The sequence below is a fragment of the Dama dama genome, chromosome 4 (genome assembly GCF_033118175.1).
Source record: "Dama dama isolate Ldn47 chromosome 4, ASM3311817v1, whole genome shotgun sequence".
Classification (NCBI taxonomy): domain Eukaryota; kingdom Metazoa; phylum Chordata; class Mammalia; order Artiodactyla; family Cervidae; genus Dama; species Dama dama.
Genome location: NC_083684.1, coordinates 60,331,096 through 60,351,923, shown reverse-complemented (window position 1 = coordinate 60,351,923; position 20,828 = coordinate 60,331,096). Strand labels below are relative to the sequence as shown.

The 20,828-nt window shown below is 41.4% G+C and overlaps 1 protein-coding gene across 1 annotated transcript in view; it reads left to right on the top strand.

Annotated features, from left to right (window-relative positions):
• LOC133051540 (sulfotransferase 2A1-like) overlaps positions 1 to 18,805 on the top strand; it is a 34,063-nt gene extending 15,258 nt beyond the window's left edge. Inside the window, exons 2-6 of the mRNA XM_061136047.1 lie at positions 3,870 to 4,078; positions 4,584 to 4,710; positions 7,282 to 7,376; positions 17,308 to 17,485; positions 18,693 to 18,805. Coding sequence (XP_060992030.1) covers positions 3,870 to 4,078; positions 4,584 to 4,710; positions 7,282 to 7,376; positions 17,308 to 17,485; positions 18,693 to 18,805 — 722 coding nt within the window. The remainder of the gene's footprint in view (positions 1 to 3,869; positions 4,079 to 4,583; positions 4,711 to 7,281; positions 7,377 to 17,307; positions 17,486 to 18,692) is intronic.
• Positions 18,806 to 20,828: the final 2,023 nt, after the last annotated feature.

Here is a 20,828-nt window from a genome sequence, read left to right as displayed (position 1 = left end):
CACCACAACTGGAGAAAGCCCAAGTGCAGCAAGACCCAGCCAAAAATAAATGCATAAATAAGGATAATATTTTTTTTAATTTTTATTATTATTATTATTTTTTTCCAGTGGGTTTTGTCATACATTGATATGAATCAGCCATGGATTTACATGTATTCCCAATCCCGATCCCCCCTCCCACCTCCCTCTCCACCCGATTCCTCTGGGTCTTCCCAGTGCACCAGGCCAGAGCACTTGTCTCGTGCATCCCACCTGGGCTGGTGATCTGTTTCACCATAGATAGTATACATGCTGTTCTTTTGAAATATCCCACCCTCACATTCTCCCACAAAGTTCAAAAGTCTGTTCTGTATTTCTGTGTCTCTTTTTCTGTTCTGCATATAGGGTTATCGTTATCACCTTTCTAAATTCCATATACATGTGTCAGTATGCTGTAATGTTCTTTATCTTTCTGGCTTACTTCACTCTGTATAATGGGCTCCAGCTTCATCCATCTCATTAGGACTGGTTCAAATGAATTCTTTTTAATGGCTGAGTAATATTCCATGGTGTATATGTACCACAACTTCCTTATCCATTCATCTGCTGATGGGCATCTAGGTTGCTTCCATGTCCTGGCTATTATAAACAGTGCTGCGATGAACATTGGGGTGCACGTGTCTCTTTCAGATCTGGTTTCCTCGGTGTGTATGCCCAGAAGTGGTATTGCTGGGTCATATGGCAGTGCTATTTCCAGTTTTTTAAGGAATCTCCACACTGTTCTCCATAGTGGCTGTACTAGTTTGCATTCCCATCAACAGTGTAAGAAGTTTCCCTTTTCTCTACACCCTCTCCAGCATTTATTGCTTGTAGACTTTTGGATAGCAGCCATCCTGACTGGCGTGTAATGGTACCTCATTGTGGTTTTGATTTGCATTTCTCTAATAATGAGTGATGTTGAGCATCTTTTCATGTGTTTGTTAGCCATCTGTATGTCTTCTTTGGAGAAATGTCTGTTTAGTTCTTTGGCCCATTTTTTGATTGGGTCATTTATTTTTCTGGAATTGAGCTGCAGGAGTTGCTTGTATATTTTTGAGATTAATCCTTTGTCTGTTTCTTCATTTGCTATTATTTTCTCCCAATCTGAGGGCTGTCTTTTCACCTTGCTTATAGTTTCCTTTGTAGTGCAAAAGCTTTTAAGTTTCATTAGGTCCCATTTGTTTAGTTTTGCTTTTATTTCCAATATTCTGGGAGGTGGGTCATAGAGGATCTTGCTTTGATTTATGTCGGAGAGTGTTTTGCCTATGTTCTCCTCTAGGAGTTTTATAGTTTCTGGTCTTACATTTAGATCTTTAATCCATTTTGAGTTTATTTTTGTGTATGGTGTTAGAAAGTGTTCTAGTTTCATTCTTTTACAAGTGGTTGACCAGTTTTCCCAGCACCACTTGTTAAAGAGGTTGTCTTTTTTCCATTGTATATCCTTGCCTCCTTTGTCAAAGATAAGGTGTCCATAGGTTCGTGGATTTATCTCTGGGCTTTCTATTCTGTTCCATTGATCTATATTTCTGTCTTTGTGCCAGTACCATACTGTCTTGATGACTGTGGCTTTGTAGTAGAGTCTGAAGTCAGGCAGGTTGATTCCTCCAGTTCCATTCTTCTTTCTCAAGATTACTTTGGCTATTCGAGGTTTTTTGTATTTCCATACAAATTGTGAAATTCTTTGGTCTAGTTCTGTGAAAAATACCGTTGGTAGCTTGATAGGGATTGCATTGAATCTATAGACTGCTTTGGGTAGAATAGCCATTTTGACAATATTAATTCTTCCAATCCATGAACACGGTATGTTTCTCCATCTGTTTGTGTCCTCTTTGATTTCTTTCATCAGTGTTTTATAGTTTTCTATGTATAGGTCCTTTGTTTCTTTAGGTAGATATACTCCTAAGTATTTTATTCTTTTTGTTGCAATGGTGAATGGTATTGTTTCCTTAATTTCTCTGTCTGTTTTTTCATTGTTAGTATATAGGAATGCAAGGGATTTCTGTGTGTTAATTTTATATCCTGCAACTTTACTATATTCATTGATTAGCTCTAGTAATTTTCTGGTAGAATCTTTAGGGTTTTCTATGTAGAGGATCATGTCATCTGCAAACAGTGAGAGTTTTACTTCTTCTTTTCCTATCTGGATTCCTTTTACTTCTTTTTCTGCTCTGATTGCTGTGGCCAGCACTTCCAACACTATGTTGAATAGTAGTGGTGAGAGTGGGCACCCTTGTCTTGTTCCTGATTTCAGGGGAAATGCCTTCAATTTTTCACCATTGAGGGTGATGCTTGCTGTGGGTTTGTCATATATAGCTTTTATTATGTTGAGGTATGTTCCTTCTATTCCTGCTTTTTGGAGAGTTTTAATCATAAATGAGTGTTGAATTTTGTCAAAGGCTTTCTCTGCATCTACTGAGATAATCATATGGTTTTTATCTTTCAATTTGTTAATGTGGTGTATTACATTGATTGATTTGCAGATATTAAAGAATCCTTGCATTCCTGGGATAAAGCCCACTTGGTCATGGTGTATGATTTTTTTAATATGTTGTTGGATTCTGTTTGCTAGAATTTTGTTAAGGATTTTTGCATCTATGTTCATCAGTGATATTGGCCTGTAGTTTTCTTTTTTTGTGGCATCTTTGTCTGGTTTTGGAATTAGGGTGATGGTGGCCTCATAGAATGAGTTTGGAAGCTTAGGATAATTTTTTAAAAAGGAGAGATTCTCCAGTAAAGGTATCAGCATGGCGAGTGATCAGGAATTGGAAAAGAACTTGACAAATCCACTGAACTGAAAGGATGTGGATCATATATCTAAGAGTGGCAGGGTCATAGAGGGACTGTGATTGGGTAAGAAGCAAGGCTGAAGTTATCGGAAGTGCTGTGGTAATGATGAGCCAAGGGCAATGGGAATCTGTTCAAAGGCCAAGAGCAATGGGAACATGTTCAAAGGATTTAAGCAAGTAGCTGAAGCATAGAAGCAACCCAGAAGTCCACTGACAGATGAATGGATAAACAAAATTTATTATCCACGTATTGTAGAATATTATTCAGCCTTAGAAAGGAATGGAGTTCTGACACATGCTACAATACGGATAAGCTATGAAGACATAGTATGTATGGGGTGAAGGGAAAGTGTTAGTTTTTCAGTTGTGTCTGACTCTTCATGATCCCAGAGACTGTAACCCTCCAGTCTTCCCTGTCTATGAGTTTCTACAAGCAAGAACCCTGGAGTCTGTAGCCATTCCCTTCTCCAGGGGATCTTCTGACCCAGGGATCAAACCTGGGTCTCCTGCATTGCAGACAAATTCTTTATCATCTGAGCCACCAAACTCTGCATGGTATATATGACTCCACTTAAATGAGGTGTTAGAAACAGAAAGTAGAATGGTTGCCAGGGACTGGAAGGAGAAGAAAATGAGAAGTTGTTACTTAATGGGCAAGAGGTTCAGCTGTGCAAGATGGAAAAATTCTGGAGATCGTTTCCACAACCATGAGAATATTCTTAACCCTACACAGCTGTACAGGGCTGCCTGGGGGCTCAGTGGTAAAGAGTTCACCTACCAATGCAGAAGACGTGGATACAATCCCTGGGTCAGGGAGATCCCCTGCAGAAGGAAATGGCAACCCAATCCAGTATTCTTGCCTGGGAAATCCCAAAGACAGAGGAGCCTGGAGGACTACAGTCCATGTGGTTGCAAAAAGAGTTGGATAGGACTGAGTAACTAAACAACAACTGAACCGTACATTTAAAGAGGGTTAAGATGGTACCTTTATGACCTGTATACATTATAAGGATTTTTTTAAGTCAGATTAAAATGAATGATCATATTTTTCCATTCTTTATCTAGGAACAAGCTGGTTGGTTGAAACTGTCTGCCTGATTTACTCCAAGGGGGATCCCAAGTGGATCCAATCTGAGCCCATTTGGGACCGCTCCCCCTGGGTAGAGACTAAGTATGGGTATGAATTATTAAAGGAGAAGGAAGGCCCACGTCTCATCAGTTCTCACCTCCCCATCCAACTCTTCCCCAAGTCTTTCTTCAAATCCAAGGCCAAGGTCAGTGTACCGTAGTGAAGACAGTCTTCATCAGGACTTCTCTGGTGGCCCAGTGGTGGTGCTCTGTCATTTAAGTCGTGTCTAACTCTTTGCGGCCCCATGGACTGTAGCCCACCAGGGTCCTATGTCTCTGAGATTTTCCAGGCAAGGATACTGGAATGGGTTGCCATGCCCTACTCCAGGGAATCTTCCCAACGCAGGGATTAAACCCATGTCTCTGGCATCTCTTGCATTGACAGAAAGATTCTTTAGTCTATAATATCCCAGAGTGAAAGAACAATGCTTTCCTCTTCCTTAATTGCCTTACTATTGGTCCAGTGACTAGTTCACAGGAACTTTAAAATACATATTTGATTAATGAATGTAATAACTAGTTTATTAAAATAATCCATGATATTTAAAGGGCACTTTCTAGGAACTGGTTTTTTTTTCTCCCATTTTTATGACAATTAAGAAGGTTGGAAAATAACTATTGATTTTTCATGATCCAATTTTCCTCTTTAAGATGATCTACCTCATCAGAAATCCCAGAGATGTTTTAGTGTCTGGTTATTTTTTCTGGAGGAGTGCAAAATTTGTTAAGAGACCACAGTCACTGGAACAATACTTTGACTGGTTCATCCAAGGAAAAGGTGAGTGAATGTAAAATATGAAAGCTGGGAGTTGTCAGAGTCCTTCATCAGACCTCTTTTCATTTTTTTACCCAACTTGATGTCTCTACATCTAACCAATACATTGGTATAGGGCTCTATCACCACTGGAACCCAAATTTTCTAAATCCACATACTACCTTGGAAAGCAGAACTTCAACCAGCCCTTTTGTTTGCCCCATCAGAAATTATCCTAGCTATTTTCTGAGTCTCCATGACCTAATACTAACACAAAGCACTCATATTCTTCTCCTGTACTCTCCTAAATTTGTGAAAGCCACGAGACTCTCTGAAAGGCAGTTTTCGTTGGCCTCCTGGACAACACAGTCCTGAGTTTCCACCATTTATGTGTGCATCCTTTGAAAAGTCCCTTAATTTCTTGTCCTCTGTGTCTTAAAACTGTGTGCATTACCCCAGGGCCTTAATGGGCTTCCCAGGTGGCTCAGTAGGTAAAGAATCTGGCTGTAATACAGGAGATGCAGGAGATACAGGTTCTGTCCCTGGGTCAGGAAGATCTCCTGGAGGAGGGCATGACAACCCACTCCAGTATTCTGGCCAGGAAAATCCCATAGACAGAGGAGCCTGGCAGGCTCCAGTCCCTGGGGTCGCAGAGAGTCGGACACAACTGTAGTGACTTAGCACGCATTCACTCAGGACCTCTATTTTTTAAAATTAATTATTTATTTGGCTGCATCAGGTTTTAGATGTGGAATGTGAATCCTTCCATCTTAGTTGTGGCAGGCAGATTCTTCCAACTTAGTTGTGGCTTGTGGGTTCTTTCATTGCAGCATGTGGGATCTGGTTCCCTGACCAGGGGTAGAACCCTGGCCCCCTGAATTGGAGCACAGAGTCTTAGCCACTGGACCACCAGGGAAAGCCCTCTATGCTTTTAATTATGCAGAACTTCTAAACATTCTCAGATGCTTGAAATGTTGCAGTTTTTCTCAAAACTATGTGATGAATCTAGTATCTCACCTGTGATATGTCTTCCCGGTTTCAGACCTCTTTCTTTAACAGCCCATGGACATCTTCACTGGAGAGGGTCATTGTTGTTTAGTCCTTCAGTTGTGTCTGATCCTTTTCATAAACTATACAAAATAGCATGTCTCCCCATCTCTATAGTTTCACCTTCACCCCCTTCCTTAGTACTCATCACCAGTGAGTATGTATTCTATTTATTTGTTTCTGCTACATGTCTCTCCACTAACATGTAAGGTCTCTGAGTTCTTCATTGTTGACTCCAGGCCCTAGAGTGGTGCTTGCCACATGTGTGTGCATGCACAGTTTATCAGTCATCTCTGACTCTTTGCAACGCCCTGGACGGTAGCCTGCCTGGCTCCTCTGCCCATGGAATTGTCCAAGAATATCGGAGTGGGTTACTATTCCCTCCTCCAGGGGATTTTCCTGACCCAGGGATTGAACCCACATCTCCAGCCCTCTTGCATTGGCAGGCAGATTCTTTACCCCTGCTGCCACCTGGGAAGCCCCATTATCATCAGTGAGAGATGACAAATAAATCAACAAATACAACATGAAATAAAGCAAAGAGATCTTAGTAATGTCATTAAGAGATCTATTAGTGTCACTCTTTGATGCTCACAGAGGGCATCCTGCCATCAGTGGACATTCACTCTGCTCCCTGTCTGCCAGCATTCTGCCATAACTCAACATCTTTTCTGCTTCTTGGGCAGCTGGGGACACACTGGTCACCAAGACAGTTGATGGTGCTCCTGCCGACAGGGGAGAATCTAGTGATGTCCTTGGTCTATAGGAGTAACGCTACAGGCTCTTTATTGTCCTCATCTGCATGCCCTGTGGCCCTTCCAGGCTATGACGCAATCATCACTTCTATATTGAATAGTTCAGACTCCCTCACTTCTTTTTTTTCTTTTGCCCTCAACACTAGAGTCCAATCTTCAAACACTGGAAGTCATAGTTTTTATTGAGCTGATCCTGAGTGAACTCTTCAGCCATATCTCCTGATTTGCTTCAGGCTACTCTTTCAGAAAAAGAGCAACAAGACTTCCCTGGTGGTCCAGTGGTTCTGAATCTGCCTGCCAAGGTGGGCAACATGGGTTTGATCCTGGTCTGGGAAAATCCCACGTGCCATAGCGCAACTGGGTGGGTGTACTGCAACCACTGAAGCCAGTTTTCCCTCCCTGATTTGGTTTCCCAAGGAATAATAATTCCAACAGCAACAATGAAAGAAAGATGACAGGGAGGGGGGGAAAAAAAACAAGTGTTGTGAGAATGTACCTAACAAGCAAAAATATCTAAATGCTGAACAATAAGAGGCAAAAAGAAAGCCACTTCTCAAACCACATGGCTCTCTGGACAAGATCTCCTTACAGACCCTGGAAAACTGTATACAAAACCTGCTCCAAAGGGATTAGGCTTGCTAAAGGGCAAATGCACGGTGTTGGATACCAGTTATAACAAGCATAAATGTGCCTGGCATTGTGCTAGTAACTGTTCCCACAGAGCGATCGTAGTGTATGGATCCCTTCTTTCATGCCATGTGTTATCTACTCTTTCTGCCTCCCCTCCATGCAGTGGTATTTGGATCGTGGTTCAACCACACTCGGGACTGGATGTCCATGAGAGACAAGGAGAACTTCCTGATACTGAGCTATGAAGAGATGAAATGGGTAACTATTGCTCTTAGAGTCAGCACACTCTCTCACCACCATCTGCACTCCCCCCACCTTCCCTCCATTCCCCTGTGTCTCCCACCTTCTCAAAATTTAGCCTGCAGTCAATAGGAGTGAGAATAGCAACCTGGTCTTCATTGCCTTATTTCTGATTGACACTTCAAAGCTCCATGCTCTCTTTTTTCACATGTTTTTCTTTGTTTCACTATAACGTGAAGGGGTTTTTTTAAAAAGAATTTTATTTATGTATTGGGTGTGCTGGGTCTTCATGCCTGTCTTCAGCTTTCTCTAGTTGTGATGAGCAGGGTGTACTCTTGTTGTGGTGCCCAGATTCTAGAGCACAGGCTCAACAGTTATGCCTCACGGGCTGAGTTGCTTCAAGGCAGGTGGGATCTTCCCAGACCAGGGATCGAACCCAGTTTCCTGAACTGACAGGCCGAATCTTTAACACTGAGCCACCAGGGGAGCCCCTTTGTTTTCTTTTCATTAGGATTTTTGTTCTGTGTTGTCCAGATAGTTCTTGTTGTTGTTGTTATTTTTACAGGTGTGTGATTTCTTTTATTTAATTAATTCATTTATTTTAATTGGAAGCTAATTATCTTACAATATTGTAGTGGTTTTTGCCATACATTGACATGAATCAGCCATGGGTGTACCTGTGTCTCCCATCATGAACCCCTCCCCCCCACACCTCCCTTCCCATCCCATTCCTCAGAGTCATCCCAGTGCACCAGCCCTGAGCCCCCTGTTTCATGCATTGAACCTGGACTGGTGATCTGTTCCACAAATGGTAATATACAAGTTTCAGTGCTGTTCTCTCAAATCATCCCACCCTGGCCTTCTCCCACAGAGTCCAGAAGTCTGTTCTTCACATCTGTGTCTCTTTTGCTGTCTCGCATATAGGTTCATCATTATCATCTTTTTAAATTCCATATATGTATGTTAATATACTGTATTGGTGTTTTTCTTTCTGACTTACTTCACTCTGTATAATAGGCTCCAGTTTCATCCACCTCATTAGAACTGATTCAAATGCATTCTTTTCAATAGCTGAGTAATAATCCATTGTGTATATGTACCACAGCTTTCATATCCATTCATCTGCCGTTGGACATCCAGGTTGCTTCCATGCTTTACCTAGCTATGGTAAACAGTGCTGTGATGAACACTGGGGTAAACGTGTCTCTTTCAATTCTGGTTTCCTCGGTGTGTATGCCCAGCAGTGGGATTGCTGGGTCATATGCAAGCTGTATTTCCAGTTTTTAAAGGAATCTCCATAATGGCTGTACTAGTTTGCATTCCCACCAACAGTATAAGAGTGTTCCCTTTTCTCTGCACCCTCTCCAGCATTTATTGTTTGTAGACTCTTTGATAGCAGCCATTCTGACCAGCGTGAGATGGTACCTCAATGTGGTTTTAATTTGCATTTCTCTGATAATGAGTGATGTTGAGCATCTTTTTAGGTGTTTGTTAGCCAACTGTATTTCTTCTTTGGAGAAATGTCTGTTTAGTTCTTTGGCCCATTTTTTGATTGGGTCATTTGTTTTTTCTGGAATTGAGCTGCATAGGCTGCTTGTATGTTTTTGAGATTAATTCTTTGGCAGTTGCTTCATTTAGTATTATTTTATCTCATTCTGAAGGCTGTCTTTTCACCTTGCTTATAGTTTCCTTCGTTGTGCAGAAGCTTTTAAGTTTAATTAGGTTCCATTTGTTAATTTTTGCTTTTATTTCCATTACTCTGGGAGATGCATCATAGAGGATCCTGCTGTGATTTATGTCAGAGAGTGTTTTGCCTATGTTCTCCTCTAGGAGTTTTATAGTTTCTGGTCTTCCATTTAGATCTTTGATCCATTTTGAGTTTATTTTTGTGTATGGTGTTAGAAAGAGTTCTAGTTTCATTCTTTTACAAGTGGTCGACCAGTTGTCCCAGCATCAGTTGTTAAAGAGATTGTCTTTTCTCCGTTGTGTATTCTTGCCTCCTTTGTCAAAGATAAGGTGTCCATAGGTGCATGGATTTATCTCTGGGCTTTCTATTTTGTTCCATTGATCTATACTCCTGTCTTTGTGCCAGTACCATACTGTCTTGATGACTGTGACTTTGTAGTAGAGCCTGAAGTCAGGCAGGTTGATTCCTCCAGTTCCATTCTTCTTTCTCCAGATTGCTTTGGCTATTCGAGGTTTTTTTGTATTTCCATACAAATTGTGAAATTATTTGTTCTAGTTCTGTGAAAAATACCGTTGGTAGCTTGAGAGGGATTGCATTGAATCTATAGATTGCTTTGGGTAGTACACTCATTTTCACTATATGATTCTTCCAATCCATGAACATGGTATATTTCTCCATCTGTTTGTGTCCTCTTTGATTTCTTTCATCAGTGTTTTATAGTTTTCTATATTTAGGTCTTTTGTTTCTTTAAGTAGCTTTATTCCTAAGTATTTTATTCTTTTTATCACAATGGTGAATAGAATTCTTTTCTTAATTTCTCTTTCTGTTTTCTCATTGTTAGTGTATAGAAATGCAAGGGATTCTGTGTGTGAATTTTATATCCTGCAACTCTACTATATCTGGTGATTGACTCTAATAATTTTCTGGTGGTATCTTTGAGGATACCTTCTATATAGAGGATCATGTCATCTGCAAACAGTGAGAGTTTTACTTCTTCTTTTCCAATCTGGATTCCTTTTATTTCTTTTTCTTTTCTGATTGCTGTGCCTAAAATTTCCAAAACTATGTTGAGTAGTAGTGGTGAGAGTGGGCACCCTTGTCTTGTTCCTGACTTAGGGGAAATGTTTTCAATTTTTCACCATTGACAATAATGTTTGCTGTGGGTTTATCATATATGGCTTTTATTATGTTGAGGCATGTTCCTTCTATGCCTGCTTCCTGGAGGGTTTTTATCATAAATGGGTGTTGGATTCTGTCAAAGGTTTTTTCTGCATCTATTGAGATAACATATGGTTTTTATCTTTCAATTTGTTAATGTGGTATATCACAGTGATTAATTTGCAAATATTGAGGAATCCTTGCCTCCCTGGGATAAACCCCACTTGGTCATGATGTATGATATTTTTAATATGTTGTTGGATTCTATTTGCTAGAATTTTGTTAAGGATTTTTGCATCTATGTTCATCAGTGATATTGGCCTGTAGTTTTCTTTTTTTGTGTCATCTTTGTCTGGCTTTGGTATTAGGATGATGGTGCCCTCATAGAATGAGATTGGCAGTTTACCTTCCTCTGCAATTTTCTGGAAGAGACTGAGTACGATAGGTGTTAGCTCGTCTCTAAATTTTTGGTAGAATTCACCTGTGAAGCCATCTGGTCCTGGGCTTCATTTGTTGGAAGATTTTTTATTACAGTTTCAATTTCCATGCTTGTGATGGGTCTGTTAAGGTTTTCTATTTCTTCCTGGTTCAGTTTCAGAAGGTTACACTTTTCTAATATTTCATCCATTTCTTCCAAGTTGTCCATTTTATTAGCATATAGTTGCTGATAGTACTCTCTTATGATCCTTTGTATTTCTGTGTTGTCTGTTGTGATTTCTCCATTTTCATTTCTAATTTTGTTAATTTGATTCTTCTCCCTTTTTTTCTTGATGAGTCTAGCTAATGGTTTGTCTATTATATTTATCTTCTCAAGGAACCAGCTTTTAGTTTTGTTACTTTTTGCTATAGTCTCCTTTGTTTCTTTTTCATTTATTTCTGCTCTAATTTTTATGTTTCTATCCTTCTACTAGCCCTGGGGTTCTTCATTTCTTCTTTTTCTAGTTGCTTTAGGTGTAAAGTTAGGTTATTTATTTGATTGTTTTCTTGTTTCTTGAGGTAAGCTTGTATTGCTATGAACCGTCCCCTTAGCACTGCTTTTACTGAATCCCATAGGTTTTGGGTTGTTGTGTCTTCATTTTCATTCATTTTTGTGCATATTTTTTAAATTTCTTCTGTGATTTGTTGGTTATTCAGAAGTGTGTTGTTTAGCCTCCATATGTTTGTATTTTTAGTAGTTCCTTTCCTGTAGTTGACATCTAATCTTACCACATCATGATCAGAAAAGAGCTTGAAATGAATTCAATTTTTTTGACTTTACCAAGGTGAGATTTATGGCCAAGATGTGATATATCCTTGAGAATGTTCCATGTGCACTTGAGGTAAAGGTGAAATTCATTATTTTGGGGTGAAACGTTCTAGATTTCAATTAGGTTTAACTGGTCTATTGTATCATTTAAAGTTTGTGTTTATAAACCTTTTCTGTGTTTCCTGTCTAGAGAAGATCCTTTAGCATTTGTTTAAGAGCTGGTTTGGTGGTGCTGAATTCTCTCAGCTTTTGCTTGTCTGTAAAGCTTTTGATTTCTCCTTCATATTTGAATGATACCCTTGCTGGGTATAGTAATCTGGGTTATAGATTTTTCTCTTTCATCACTTTAAGTATGTCCTGCCAGTCCCTTCTGGGCTGAAGAATTTCTATTGAAAGATCAGATGTTATCCTTATGGGAATCCCCTTGTGTGTTACTTGTTGCTTTTCCCTTGTTGCTTTTAATATTTTCTCTTTGTGTTTGATCTTTGTTAATTTGATTAATATGTGTCTTGGGGTGTTTTGCCTTGGGTTTATCCTGTTTGGGACCCTCTGGGTTTCTTGGACTTGAGTGGCTATTTCCTTCTCCATTTTAGGGAAGTTTTCAACTATTATCTCCTCAAGTATTTTCTCATGGCCTTTCCTTTGGTCTTCTTCTTCTGGGACTCCTATGATTCTAATGTGGGGTGTTTAACATTGTCCCAGAGGTCTCTGAGGTTGTCCTCATTTCTTTTCATTCTTTTTTCTTTTTTCTTCTCTGCTTCATTTATTTCCACCATTCTATCTTCCACCTCACTTATCCTATCTTCTGCCTCAGTTACTCTACTGTTGGTTCCCTCCAGAGTGCTTTTGATCTCAGTTATTGCATTATTCATTATTTACTGACTCTTTTTTATTTCTTCCAGGTCCTTGTTAAACATTTCTTGCATCTTCTCAATCCTTGTCTATAGTCCATTTATCTGTAACTGCATTTTGTTTTCAAGATTTTGGACCATCTTTACTATCATTATTCTGAATTCTTTTTTAGATAGACTCCCTATCTTCTACTCTTTTGTTCAGTTTTGTGGGCATTTATTGTGTTCTTTACCTGCTGAATATTTCTCTGCCTTTTCATTTTGTTTAGATTGCTCTCTTTGGGGTGGCCTTTCTGTATGCTGGAAGTTTGTGGTTCCTCTTTATTGTAGAGGTTGCCCCCTGTGGGTGGGGTTAGGGTAGTGGCTTGTCAAGGTTTCCTGGCTAGGGAAGCTTGCATCTGGGTTCCGGTGGGTAGAGCTGGATCTCTTCTCTCTGGAGCGCAATGAAGCATCCAGTAGTGTGTTTTGAGGTGTCTATGATAGGTTTGGTGTGACTTTAGGCAGCCTGTACTTTAATGCTCAGGGCTATGTTCCTGCATTACTGGAGAATTAGTGTGGTATGTCTTGCTCTGGAACTTGTTGGTTCTTGGGTGGAGCTTGGTTTCAGTGTAGGTATGGAGGCTTTTGGATGAGCTCTTGTTGATTAATGTACCCTGGAGTCAGGAGTTCTCTGGTGTTCTCACGTTTTGGATTTAAGCCTCCTGCCTCTGGCTTTCAGTCTCATTCTTCAAGTAGCCTCAAGATTTCTCCATCCATACAGCACTGATGATAAAACATATAGGATAATGGTGAAAAGATTCTCTACAGTGAGAGACACCCAGTGAAGGTCACAGAATTACATAAAAAGAGAAGAGGAAGGAGGGAGATAGAGATGACCAGGAGGAGAAGAAGGGCAGTCAGAAGGGGGGAGACCAATCTAGCCAGTAATCAGTTCCCTAAGTGTTCTCTACAGCCTGGAACACCAACAGAGATTCACAGAGTTAAGCAGAAAAGATAAGGGGGAGGGAGGAGATATAGGTGACCTGGGGGAGAAAAGAGAGAGTCTAAAGGGGAGAGAGCAATCGAGCCAGTAATCACATCCCTAAGTAAAAATGGGTACTGAAGATTAGATTCTTTTTGTGTGTGTGTGTGTAATAAAGTTTTATTAAAGGAGAAAGAAAGCTTCTGACATAGACATCAGAAGGGAGCAGAAAGAGTACCCGCCTGCTAGTCTTTAGCTGGATGTTAGATAGTTACTAGCAGCCTGTTAACTAAAGAAAGGAATGTCTCAAAACTCAGAGAATGGCACCAGGCCCCTGACCCACAAGATGTATTTTGAGATAATCTTGGCACCAGGTGAGTCATCCCGGGCCATAAAATGATTGATTTGAATCTTGTAGAAAGGCAGATTCAGTTCAGTTCAGTTGCTCAGTTGTGTCCAACTCTTTGCGACCCCATGAACCGCAACACACCAAGCCTCCCTGTCCATCACCAACTCCCGGAGTTTACCCAAACTCATGTCTATCGAGTCAGTGATGCCATCCAACCATCTCATCCTCTGTCGTCCCCTTCTCCTTCTGCCCTCAATCTTTCCCAGCATCAGGGTCTTTTCAAATGAGTCAGCTCTTCACATCAGGTGGCCAAAGTATTGGAGTTTCAGCTTCAACATCAGTCCTTCCAATAAACACCCAGGACTGATCTCCTTTAGGATGGACTGGTTGGACTTTCTTGCAGTCCAAGGGGCTCTTGAGAGTCTTCTCCAATACCACAGTTCAAAAGCATCAATTGTTCAGCACTCAGCTTTCTTTATAGTCCAACTCTCATATCCATACATGACTACAGGCTCCTCTGTCCATGGGATTTTCCGGGCAAGAATACTGGAGTGGGTTGCCGTTTTCTTCTCCAGAGGATCTTCCTGACCCAAGGATGGAACCCGGGTCTCCCACATTGTAAGCAGACGCCGAGCTGCGAGCACCAGTTCTGCTACCCACGTAACTTCTTGGCGCACTTCGTGCACCCGGCCACGCGGCCGCCGCACGTGCTGGCCAGCCACCTGAGCTTCGACCTCGCGGAGCTGCAGCGCCTCATGCCGCCCGGCATCGTCTACGTCACCATCCTGCGCGAGCCGGCCGCCATGTTCGAGTCGCTCTTCCGATTAGATTCTTAAAGGTACAAAATTGATAACAAATAACACAAAGCAAAGATGAAAAATCTAGAGTAAAGGTTAAAATCTCAAAAGTACAAAACAATATCAATCACAAAAATTATAAAAAATATATATGTGAAATTGCTTTAAAAAATAGGGTCTTTTTTTGAAAGTAATAGTAGGTTATAAAAATGAAAATTAAAGGACTAATAAAGAAATTAAAAATAAAAAAACTAAAAAATGATAATAGTAAAAATATATCTAGAAATTTCTCTGGAGCTGTTGAGGACAGTGTGGGGTCAGTTCAGTTTCGGATAGTTCCTTGTTCCAGTTTATACTTCTTCTCAAGGTCTATAGGCCCCTTCCAATGCTTAGTCAATGCTAACTACAGGGTTTCAACCTGTTGCACCTGTCATTTCCAGAGCAACTTCCTCTTTGCTTATTTTGTCTTCCTCTGTTTGCAAGTCTCTTCAGTGTCTAATTTCCGCCCTGACACAAGGGGCCAAAGGTGGTCACTTATTTAGGCTCACTTGTTCAGTGTGCTGTAGGGTGAGAGGGATACTGCAAACAGTTATCACTGGCATGTGTGGGGGGTGCTTGCAGTGTATGGACCACACTGGGTTTGCCCCAGCTCAGTTCCTTGTGGCTCTTGTGTCCCTTGTGGCTCAGCTGGTAAAGAATCCACCTGCAGTGTGGGAGACCTGGGTTCAATCCCTGGGTTGGGAAGATCCCCTGGAGAAGGGAAAGGCTACCCAATCCAGTATTCTGACCTGGAGAACTCCATAGACTGTATAATCCATTGGGTCACAAAGAGTCAGACATGACTGAGTGACTTTCACTTCCACTTTCATGGCCCCTGTGCCTTCCTGGTCTACACTGCTCAGGCTCCAGTTTGCTCTGAAGGGGAACTGTCCAAAGCGGGCCCTGGGTTGCATGCACTTCCCAGGTCTAAGCTGCTCAGGTTCAGGTTCTCGGATACTCTACAAAGGCAGAGACTTAGTTGGGCCTGCGTGTTGTGCCCTTCCCAGGTCTGAGGAGCTCAGGCGACCAGGTGCTTTTCGAGCACACTATCCCAGGCGTGTGGTGCGTCTTATCACCTCCCTGGCCCCAGCCGCTCGGTTTCCTGGGTGCGTCGCAAAAGCGCCATCTCAGCTGTGCCGTGTCTCCTCTGGGGGGGCTGATCTCAGGGTGCAACCCTCCTGGCAGATATCATCCATCCAGGATCCCAGGAAGAGTTGGTTAGCAACTGGGAGCCTGCTCACAGTTTGGTATAGGATGCTGTCTCTGGGGCCAAGATTTCCCCCTGCCTTCCAGCTCTGGCTGTCACCCACCTGCCTCTCTGCCTCTCACATGGAGATGGGCCAGTCTGCAGCCAGCTAGCTCTCTTATTGTATTCACTCAATCCTTTGTTCTGGGAGCCAGCCAGGCTGTGCCTTAGGTTAGAGCTTTTTGTTCTCTCTCTCTCTCTCTTTTTCGCCCTCCCCCCCCCCCCCCCCCCTCTGGCTGTCCCACAGCTTGGGTTGCTATCTCACATTAGCTCCTTCAGATTGTCCTCTGGGCGTTCAGGCCTAGCCCTTACCCTAAGCATGCAACCCACGCCTCCCCCCACTTGCTGGTGGCAGACGCGAGCATCTGGGCTATTTCTCTGCTGGGAATTGTGCTCAAGGCACATATTCTGTGGGCTTTGTTTTTTTCCCTCCTGGTCATGTTGCCCTCTGAGATTCCAAAACTCGCAACAGACCCGCTGGTGAGAGGGTTTCCTGGTGTTTGGAAACATCTCCTCCTTCAAGACTCCCTCCCTGGGATGGGTCTACATCCCTAACTCTTTTGTCTCTCTTTTTGTCTTTTATATTTTGTCCTACCTCCTTTCAAAGAGAATGGGCTGCCTTTCTGGGTGCCTTGAGTCCTCTGCCAGCGTTCAGAAGTTGTTCTGCAGAAGTTGCTCAGCATTCAAATGATTTTTTGATGAATTTGTCGGGGAGAAAGTGGTCTCCCCGTCCTATTCCCCCACATCTTAGGACTGCCCCAGGTGTGCTTGTTAGACCATACTGAAGGCTCATGGAATAAAGAAAACCTTTAAAGCATTATACCTCTAAGAGGAAAGTCTGACTTAAAGCAAAGCTTTTCTTGTTATAAAATCCTTCTTCTTATCATCATCTCCCAAGATCATGGCCAAGTATTGATATAATAAATAAGATGATATGGTAAAGCTCTCTTATTTTATTCAAATGTCAGTTGTGAAAAACAGCATTATTCAGGCACATAGCCAAGGCACATAGCCAATTCCTTAAATTTTTGTCAATTTCTCCCTGAAACTCTCTTCCCTAATCCTGATCATAACTGTCTAGAAGCCTTTCTTAAGTCTCTTTAGAAAACCCAGCATTTTAGTGTTTCAATGTGTCCTGAATTCAACTATACTGAGAAATCCACCATGGTCTTTTGATCTATTTTTTTCAACCTTTCTCTAAGTCATTTTTAAATTTTTCAAAAGTTTTATTGACGTATAGTTGCTTTACAGTGTGTATAGCTTCTAGGGTAAAGTGAATCAGTTATACCTATGCATATATCCTCTCTCTTTTTTTTTTTTTTGTATTTCCTTAGCACTTAAGTCACCACAGAGCATTGACTAGAGTTCTCTGTGCCACACAGTAGGTTCTCATTAGTTACCTATTCTTTACTTAGTATTTATAGTGTCTATGTGTCAATGTCAATCACCCAGTTCATCCACTCCGGACTCCTCCAACTCTATCCCTACTCATGTTTCTACATTTCTTTCCTCTTTTCCTCCCCTCCCCCTCCTCTTTCTGCTGTCTCCTCCCCCTCGTCTTCTTTTCTGTGTTCTTGCTCTTTCACATAATCTCTCAGGTTTTCTCTTCTTCTAGGACACAAGGAGCACTGTGGAGAAGATCTGCCAATTCCTGAGCAAGAAACTAGAACCAGAAGAACTGGACTCAGTCCTCAGAAACAGTTCTTTCCAGGCCATGAAAGAAAACAATATGTCCAATTTGCCCCTCCTGAAGGGTCGGTATTTTGAGGAGAATGGACAGCTTTTGAGAAAAGGTAAAGAAAACGTGCTGCCTTCAAAATGGATCAGAATATGTAGAGATTATTCTTGGCTTGTAGTAGGGCACTAACCACTGGGAGTAGGGACTGCTTCAATTTATCAACTTAAATTGCTCATCACTTGAGATTATCTCTTGTGAGCCCTTAGCAGGGCATCTCTTTTTAGAGTACTGATGTGGGCTGCAGGTGCTTGAGAAAGTTATTTAAGATTAATTTGTTTTGGTGCAGACCATTTTGAAGTGTTTATTGAACTTGTTACAATATTGTTTCTGTTTTATGTCTTGGTTATTTGGCTGCAAAATAAATAATGGCATGACCAAATAAATAATAAACAATTAAAAAAAAAACAGAGATGAATAGTTAGACATCTAATACAATAATGCAGGTGAGAAATGATGTTGGCTTGGATGGAGGTGGTAGAAAAAGAAGTTGTGAAACGTGACTAGACACTGGTTATTACAGACCCCATGAACATCTGTCCATGAGATTCTCCAGGCAAGAATACTGGAGTGGGTTGTTATGCCCTCCTCCAGGGGTCTTCTCAACCCAGATAATGTACCTGGGTCTCCTGCATTGCAGGTAGATTCTTTACTGTTTGAGCCAGCAGGGAAGATCTGTTATAGAAAATAGAGCAGTGTTATTGGTGAGGAATTTCTTTCAAGATGAGAGAAGGGAAGGCAGGAAATTGTTCCAAGCAGGCCAATGTGTAAATGAGTATGACCATTAGGTATATGAAAACAACAAACCATTGGTCATTCTGCTATATTGACTGGGATTTCCATGTCAAACAGACAGAAGGAAATAGATCGAGGGCTTCCCTGATAGTCTGGCGGTTAAGAATCTGCCTGCCAATGCAGGGGACACAGGTTTGATTAGTTGCCCATCGGCTGTGGGCAACTAAGCCAATGCACCACAACTGCTGAGGCCAAGCTCTAGAACACATGCTTGGCAATAAGAGAAGCCCGTGCACTGAAACTAGAGTAGCCCGCCCTCACTGCAACTGGGGAAAGCCGATGCACAGCAGCAAAGACTCAGCACAGCCACTAACAAATAAATTTTTTAAATATATAAAATAAAACATGTAAGAATGTGTTGTGTATTACTTAATAGCAATATATTAAAATAAATAGATTTAGAAGACATATATTGGAGTCTTCAGACTGAGCCCTAGATCTGACATGAGTCTCTATTTTATATTTGTTAGGTGTGACTGGGGACTGGAAAAATTACTTCACAGTGGCCCAAGCTGAAATTTTTGATAAACTATTCCAGGAGAAGATGGCAGACCTTCCTCAAGATCTGTTCCCATGGAAATAATGATCTAAAACTTCTGGAACTTATATGGACAATGATAATTGCTCTCCTGTCCTCATATATGTGAAGGACTGGGAGTAATTGCATAAAACCTGTTATTTCATCCTGGTGCTTCAATTGATCCAATCTCTGCATCTTTGGGGACCTGACTATTAAAATTATCAGGGTACCCCTATTTTGCTTCTTGGTATTCCAGCTTTCAAAAAACTGTTATACTGTTTGATTTCATTCATACAGAGTGGTCAAGAAATAATATAAGTATCACTGTTGTTTTTCAGTCATTAAGTCATGTGACCACATGAACTGCAGCATGCCAGGGTCCTCTGTCACCAACTATCTCTGACCTTGCTCAAATGCATGTCCATTGAGTCTGTTATGCAATCTAACCATCTCATCCTCTGACACCCCTTTCTCTTTTTGCCCTCAATCTTTCCCAGCAGCAGAGTCTTTTCCAATGATCGGCTCTTCACATCAGGTGGTCAAAGTATTGGAGCTTCAACTTCAGGATCAGTCTTTCCAATGAGTATTCAGGGTTGATTTCCTCAGGATTGACTGGATTGATCTCCTTGCTGTCCAAGGAACTCTCAAAAGTCTTTTGCAGCACAGAAGCACCACAATTTGAAAACATCAATTCTTTGAGGCTCAGTCTTCTTTACGGTCCAACTCTCATATCTGTAGAGTCAAAACTATGGTGTTTCTAGTAGTCCTATATGGATATGGTAGGGAAGCCCTGGATGGTCTTAATTTTATCTGACTGAAGCCCACCAAGAAATGATAGAACCTAGATGTTTCTTTAATTACTTCTGGAGTCAATATTTCAGAAGCGGGCATTCTTCCTTTTGCTTGTTGTGTGAATGTGGGGAGCCTTGAATCCTAGAGTCCTCCACTGGCTAATAGAAGGTGGGACCCATAAAATAACAATTGCTATTATAGATTTTCAATGTGGCCAAAAAGAGAATTCTCTCAGCCCAACCACTAAAACCTGGAAGCGTTTCATAAATTCTCAGTATGTTAATGATGAAATGGCAAATAAGAACTGGATCCTGCTGTGTAGTTAGGTATTAAAATTCACCCCCATACCTGTGAGTCTAAAGCAAGTTCTTGACTCTTATGCTTAAAAAGAGAGATTTCAGGGACTTCCCTAGTGGTCCAGTGGCTAAAACTGTGCTTCCAATGCAGGGGGTGTGGGTTTGATCCCTGCACAGGGAACTAAGATCCCACAGGCTACACAGAGTGGCCAAAAAATAAAAAGAACAAATAGATTTCTTTAGAAATTAGGTTGCTATAAAAAAAAAAGTGTGAGAGATTTAAGTCCATGGTATCCCAATTTCCCTCTAGCTTATTATCACTACATCTATTTATTTAGTTTGATTTTTATTTTTTAAAAGACTTCCCTGATAGCTCAGTTGGTAAAGAACCCACATGCAATACAGGAGACCCTCGTTTACTTCCTAAGTCAGGAAGATCCCCTTGAGAAGGGATAGGCAACCCATTCCAGTATTCTGGCCTAGAGAAATCCATGGACTGTGTAGCCCATGTCGTTGCAAAGACCTGGACACAACTGAGCGGCTTTTTTTATTTTTAATTATCTTCAAGCTTAGGGAAATCTTGCAAGAAATACACACAAAATCCTTGTACATAGTTCACACAGATTTACCAACTGTAAACTTTTGCAACATTTACTAGATTATGCTCTTATTTTTCACTCTCATATACAATATAAACTTTTTCAGCCATTTGAGAGTAAGTTACAGAAATCTTTTCCTTTTATCCCTCAAAACTTCAAGGGATGAGACTTCTCTGGTGGCTCAGTGGTTAAGAATCCACCCGTCAATGCAGAAGACACGGGTTCCTCCCTGGTCTGTGAGGATCCCAGGTGTCACAGAGCAACTAAGCCCATGCACCACAACTATTGAGCCTGTGCTCCAGAGCCTGGGAACCACAGCTACTGAAGCCCATGTGCCCTAGAGCCCATGCTCCACAAGAGAAACCACAGCAATCAGATACCTCCTCACCTCAACTAGAG